Below are 6,473 nucleotides of genomic sequence, written 5' to 3'. Positions count from 1 at the left end.
ACAGAGTGAAGTAAGTCAGAAAAAAAAAACACACCAAAACTGTACTAACACATATATATGCAATTTAGAAAGATGGTAATGATGACCTTATATGTGAGACAGCAACAGATGTATAAACCAGTCTTTTGGACTGTGTTGGAGAAGGCGAGGGTGGGATGATTTGAGAGAATAGCATTGAAACATGTATATTATCATATGTGAACAATCTCCAGTCCAGTTTCGATGCATGAGACAGGGTGCTCAGCACTGGTGCACTGTAATGACCCTGAGGGATGGGATGGGGAGGGAGGTGGGAGGGAAGTTCAGGATGGGGAACTCATGTACAACCATGGCTGATTCATGTCAATGTTTGGCAAAAATCACTACAATATTGTAAAGTAATTAGCCTCCAACAAAAATAAATAAATTTAAAAACAAATAAATGCAATGTCCTTACATTAAAAAAAATAATAATAAAAAAGGTGGCAAGAATACACAGAAGAACTATACATAAAAGATCTTCACGACCCAGATAATCTTGGTGGTGTGATCACTCACCTAGAATCAGACATTCTGTAATGTGAAGTCAAGTGGGCCTTAGGAAGTATCACTAGGAACAAAGCTGGTGGAGGTAATGGAATTCCAGCTGAGCAATTTCAAATCCTAAAAGATGATGCTGTGAAAGTGGTGCACTCAATACTGAAGCAAATTTGGAAAACTCAGCAGTGGCCACAGGGCTGGAAATTTCAGTTTTCATTCCAATCCCAAAGAAAGGCAATGCCAAAGAATGTTGAAACTACCACACAATTGCACTCATCTTTCAGGCTAGCAAATTAATGCTCAGAATTCTCCAAGTTAGGCTTCAGTAGTATGTGAACCAAGAATTTACAGATACTCAAGCTGGATTTATAAAAGGCAGAACAACCAGAGATCAAATTACCAACATCCATTGGATCATAGAAAAAGCAAGATAATTCCAGAAAAACATCTATTTCTACTTCATTGACTACGCTAAAGCCTTTGACTGTGTGGATCACAACAAAATGGAAAATTCTTAGAGATGGGAATACCAGACCTCCTTACCTGCCTCGCAAGATATCTGTATGCAGGTCAAGAGGCAAGTTAGAACCGAACATGGAACAACGGACTGGTTCCACATTGGGAGAGCAGTACATCAAGGCTGTATATTGTCCCCCTGCTTATTTAACTTATATGCAGAGTACATCATGCGAAATGCCCGGCTGGATGAAGCACAAGCTGGAATCAAGATCGCCAGGACAAATATCAATAACCTCAGATATGTAGATGACACCACACTTATGGCAGAAAGCAAAAGTAACTAAAGAGCCTCTTGAAACTGAAAGAGGAGAGTGAAAAAGTTGGCTTAAAACTCAACATTAAAAAAACTAAGATCATGGCATCCGGTCCCATCACTTCATGGCAAATAGATGGGGAAACAATGGAAACAGTGACAGACTTTATTTTCTTGGGCTCCAAAATCACTGCAGATGGTGACTGCAGCCATAAAATTAAAACCGCTTGCTCTTTGGAAGAAAAGCTCTGACCAACCTAGTGAAAGTCACTCAGTCTTGTCCAACTCTTTGTGACCCAATGGACTATACAGTCCATGGAATTCTCCAGGCCAGAATACTGGAATGGGTAGCCTTTCCCTTTTCCAGGGGATCTTCCCAACCCAGGGATTGAACCCAGCTCTCCCATATTGCAGGCAGATTCTTTACCAGCTGAGACACAAGGGCAGCCCTAGACAGTGTATTATGAAGCAGAGACTTTACTTTTCTGACAAAGGTCTGTCTAGTCAAAGCTATGGGTTTTCCAGTAGTCATGTATGCATGTGAGAGTTGAACCATAAAGAAAGCTGAGCACCAAAGAACTGATGCTTTTGAACTGTGGTGTTGGAGAAGACTCTTGAGAGTTCCTTGGACTGCAAGGAGATCCAACCAGTCCATCCTCAAGGAAATCAGTCCTGAATGTTCACTGGAAGGACTGATGCTGAAGCTCCAATAATTTGGCCACCTTATGTGAAGAACTGACTCATTGGAAAAAGATGCTGATGCTGCGAAAGATTGAAGGCAGGAGAAAGGAATGACAGAGGATGAGATGTTTGGATGGTATCACCTACTTGATGGATATGAGTTCAAGCAAGCTGCAGGAGTTGGTGATGGACAGGGCAGCCTGGCGTGCTGCAGTCCATGGGGTCACATGGGTCAGACACGACTGAGGGACAGAACTGAACTGAAAGCACACTAAGCAGGAGGGAGCATTCTCCTCATTTCTGAGTGGACAAACTGGGGATTCAGACCACCAAGGGATCCAAAATTATCACTTTATCTTTGTCACTCTTAAGACTCCTCCAGAGCATCAATAGCGGTGGGGACGAGTGGAGGAAGGAAAATCTAGCAGAAGGGGAAGGAGTGCCAAGCAGTCATGGCATTATGCACAACTATATTCCTCCAAGATACAGAAGGGTGTCTCCTATTGGCAGTCAGTCGACTTGCTGGTAGACTTGTGTCCTTCCCTAAATATGAAGGACACCTAGAGGGCTGGACCTTGCATGTGTCCATTGAGCCAGACACAGATTTCAGTCACTACCTCATTTCATTACCACAATAGCTCTGTAAAGCATGTTCTGTCTTCATTTTATAAACAAATAGGCTGATATTTGTTTATATTTTGACTTACTTGAAAAGTCCCTGATGCTGGGAATGATTGATGGCAGAAGGAAAAGAAGGCATCAGAGGATGAGATGGCTGGATGGCATCACCCGATGCAATGGACATGAACTTAGGCAAACTTTGGGAGATGGTGAAGGACAGGGAGGCCTGGTGTACTGCAGTCCATGGGGTTGCAAAGAGTCAGACATGACTGGGCAACTGAACAAGGCTGATATTAAAGAAACATATCTGTAATGATTAATAGGTTTGTGCTTCTAAATAAGAGATCCACAGATAATATGATTTATGTCTTTAAATTGTGTCTCAAATATTTATTGTTTCCATTCCCTTTATAATTTGATTGATAAGTTTTTTGATTCTTTTTTTTTTGACACATGTATAGTTATTTTGGGAAAATAAGAAAAAAAACAGCTAATCAAGAAAATAAAAAGACACATTCAGATCTATATATATATACATATGTATATAAAATGCATGCTTTAAAATGAGATAGCATATCTACTGATTGCTATTTTAACTACTTTATTAGCTTTACAATATGTAATAGACATCTTTTCATGCAAGTTCATAAAATCTCCCCTGCTTTTCTGCAAGTTGACAGAAATTCTTACAAAGTCAAACGTGAAAATGAAATCACTAATCTGAAAAATGACAGAACATAAAAGGTTCAGAGTAAAGGGTACATCAAGAAAATGTAAGTTTACGAAGCAGGGGGTTTATGATTATTAACCTCAGCATTCAAGGCATAAGGCAAAACTCATCATGATGGTCATGGTGAGGAGGATCTCCAATAAGAATGCGCAGACTGTACCTCAGCTGAAGCTCCCTAATTTTCCTCCTTAGCTCTCTCATCTCCTCCATGAACCTCTCCATATCATCAGCATCCCCATCTATTAGGTCAATGTTATTGACAAGCCCATTGGGCATATCCTCTCTAAAATCCTGGGCAGGTGGGTCCCAATCCCCTCTAACATTTTCTCTAGGCTTGGGGCCTTCATCACCTCCCATAGGGCAAGCTTCTTCATTCTTCACCAGAGCCTGCTCTTCTTCTCTTCTTTCCTTGGGGTCCTTTTCCATCTTGAGATTTTTTTTCCGCTTCTTCTTCCTAGGAGATGAAAGGATTGAATGCTTTGTAATAGCAAGACTCAGAGCTCTGTGAGCAAATGTTTCACCACCTGAGAGACTTCAGTGTGCCCTGAAGGGGGCACCCCAGATCCAAAGAAAAGAAAATGAAAGTGAAGTTGCTTAGTCATGTCAGACTCTTTGATACCCCATGGATTACAGCCTACCAGGCTCCCCCATCCATGGTATTTTCCAGGCAAGAGTACTGGAGTAAGCTGCCATTTCCTTCTCCAGCCCCAGATCCAGCCCTGCCCCAAAGCCCATCATTTTCCCTGAAAATCCTTCTCCTCTCCAATCCTGGCTCCCAGTGGGTGGTGGGCAGGACCATGGCGGAAAGACCAGGCCTTAGCCTCCAGAGCTCCTTACAAGTTGTCCAGGGGCACCCAGAGCTTGCCTTTCCACTCCCTTCTTCCGTCACCAGCCACAGGCCCACAGTCTCGGCCAGGTTTCTCCTGCACTTAGTCGGGCAGGGAGGGCTGGAATTCCCCCCATTCTGCCCTGTGCACCCCTACAATAGAGTCCCAGGCACCTCCCATACCTGCAGGGATCAGAAGCAGTCTTCCTCTCTCAGCCTTGAAATCTGCTGCACCAACGGACCTAAAGACCTACAGACAGAAATGCGACAATAGCCAGCACTGATCACTCTGATTAAAGGACCAGCATGGGGGTGGGGCGCTAGCTATCTAGTGGGTTTAGGACTCCGCTAGAAATGTGTTGCTGCCTTCCCTTTCTCCTCTATCCCATCTCACGACTTTTATTCCTGCCCTGTGACCCTGTCTTCCAGAAACAGACATTCTAATCAAAGCTGATTATTTCCAAACCTCTTCTTTAGACCCCTCATCTCCACTGTCTGGTCCTTCCCCGTCATCTAATTACCATTTCTTGAAAGCAAAGGGACAACTTGCGAGACTGGGGTAGTCCGAAGAGCTTGCTGGGTGGCTACGTGGTTCATTTATAAATAATTTCAATGTAGGTATCTGCCAGGACCTTTCGGGGACCAGTGGACTTTCTGGAGCTCACCCTTCTTCCACTGCCCACCATTTTATGCATCAGGATGGACGAAGGTAACGTGGGCATAGCAAACCTGTCCCCGCTGCGGCGTCAGCGCTTTGTCAGGCTTACCCTAGCGTTCGCAGGCAGTGCCCACGCTCACATCGACCTGCAGAGACCAGAAACTGTTTCCTGCTCCTAGCCTATGTTCAGAAGTCCGTAGCACCCGCAATCGATTGTCTCTTCCATAGAAGGGACGTGCTTCCCACACCTAATCCCTGTCTCTATCCTCTGCAGCAGCCGCCCGGTCCCCTCCCCCACTCCTCCTTCGAGTTCCCATAGCCACCATTTCCGGCTCCAAAATGGAAGGAAGGTGAAGAAATACCGGGGACGTAGGCTTAGACCCGCTGCAGAGTCTGCCACCCCCAAGCCAGGGTCGCCGATTGCGCGCCCCTCCCGGCGCGCTGCAGTAATCAGGTCGTTTCCTCGCCGTCTCCTTTCCCGGTCCTTCTCTTCCAGACATTGCCCAATCGCCCAACTCTTAGGAGATACTATCTCGTACCCATTCTTCAACCCTTGGTGCCTCTTGAATTCCTCCCACCAAGTCCTCCATTTCTTGCACCAAACGTGAGGTCAACAGAGAAGCAGTAGAGAGAATCTAGTCCTGGACTCGCTCTGGTCTTTACCCTCAGGCCCCCGCTCCCCTCCCCAGTCAGCGCCCGCCAACCTGTCGAGGATCGCGGTCAGCTTCCACACTTCCTCCTTTCTGGGTACAGTTCGCCCACCTTAAGGCAATAGCGACCCGGCGCACAGCCGCAAAGGACCACAGACTGCAACTGGAAGGAGAGACCAATTTAAGCGGGGGCTTTAGGTCTGCGTCACTGTGAGCTCACATCCCCAATTAAGGTTCCTACCTGCGGTGCTAGAGAGGGCTGGGGGCGGGAGCGGGGGCGTGGCCACCTTTCGCCTCATTCCCACTTTCTCCCAAACTATACCACTGGGTACTGCATATCCATGATTTATTTATTTATTTGTCTATATATCTATTCATTTTCCTATTTAGCATCTTCGACAACAAACGGGTCATAATATTTTGTCGTTTGTATTTGCCTTTTTCCTGATTTCTGCTGGAGCTTTTAAAGAATTGCTTCTTCCTCTTCTGTACTATTAAATGTCCACTTCTCTCCCTTCCACTCTGCAGCAAGTAAAGCCTAGAATTTCCCCCATGAGTCTTGTTGGTTTTGTCCCAGGCTGGAACTGGGACAGGGTGTGTTGGGGGTGGGGTGGGGTGCAAGTCTAGAAAGTCTGGAAAATAGGTAGGAGGTAACATTAAAAAAAACAACTTTTACCCTAATTATTTCCCTTCCTGTTTATTTTTTGAAGGGGTGGGTGATTGTTTTTGTTCTATTTCCCATCTGCATACATTCATGTTTTGGTTGTTGTAATTAGACAATGCAGTTATTTTCATTTGAAAACTAAGATTAAAGTTGCAAAAACCTTGCCATTTGTTTCTGCTGTTGAATCATCCTACAAATATAGTCTCTCTGGATAGCACCCTACACCCCCTTTAAAGAACTCTGAAATATAAACCCAAGCGCCTGGTTTCACTTGTGAAGGGCCTCTGTGCAGTCCTTTTATAAGATGAAGCAGTGAGTCTAATGGAGTCTTGGTGTATTTTCAGATCTTGAA

The 6,473-nt window shown here is 44.8% G+C and overlaps 1 protein-coding gene across 5 annotated transcripts; it reads right to left on the bottom strand.

The window, feature by feature from the left end:
- Positions 1 to 2,956: 2,956 nt before the first annotated feature.
- On the bottom strand, positions 2,957 to 5,684 carry BEX5 (brain expressed X-linked 5). 5 transcript variants are annotated; one of them, XM_088833748.1, is made up of 3 exons: positions 5,347 to 5,412; positions 4,322 to 4,399; positions 2,957 to 3,767 (listed from the first exon to the last, which is right to left on the bottom strand). In XM_088833748.1, exons 1-3 carry the CDS (start codon positions 5,395 to 5,397, stop codon positions 3,411 to 3,413), a joined length of 486 nt encoding a protein of 161 aa, XP_088689874.1. In that variant the 5' UTR covers positions 5,398 to 5,412; the 3' UTR covers positions 2,957 to 3,410. The 5 variants fall into 5 exon arrangements, with proteins under 5 accessions (XP_088689874.1, XP_088689870.1, XP_088689872.1 ...); XM_088833744.1 differs by lacking the exon at positions 5,347 to 5,412 and adding an exon at positions 5,512 to 5,684 and having other exon boundaries at positions 2,964 to 3,777; positions 4,333 to 4,399; XM_088833746.1 differs by lacking the exon at positions 5,347 to 5,412 and adding an exon at positions 5,570 to 5,649 and having other exon boundaries at positions 2,964 to 3,777; positions 4,333 to 4,399.
- Positions 5,685 to 6,473: the final 789 nt, after the last annotated feature.

This window comes from Moschus berezovskii, chromosome X (assembly GCF_049115385.1).
Source record: "Moschus berezovskii isolate FMDL1 chromosome X, NW_MosBer_1.0, whole genome shotgun sequence".
NCBI lineage: Eukaryota > Metazoa > Chordata > Mammalia > Artiodactyla > Moschidae > Moschus > Moschus berezovskii.
This window is presented reverse-complemented; position numbering and strand designations above follow the sequence as displayed.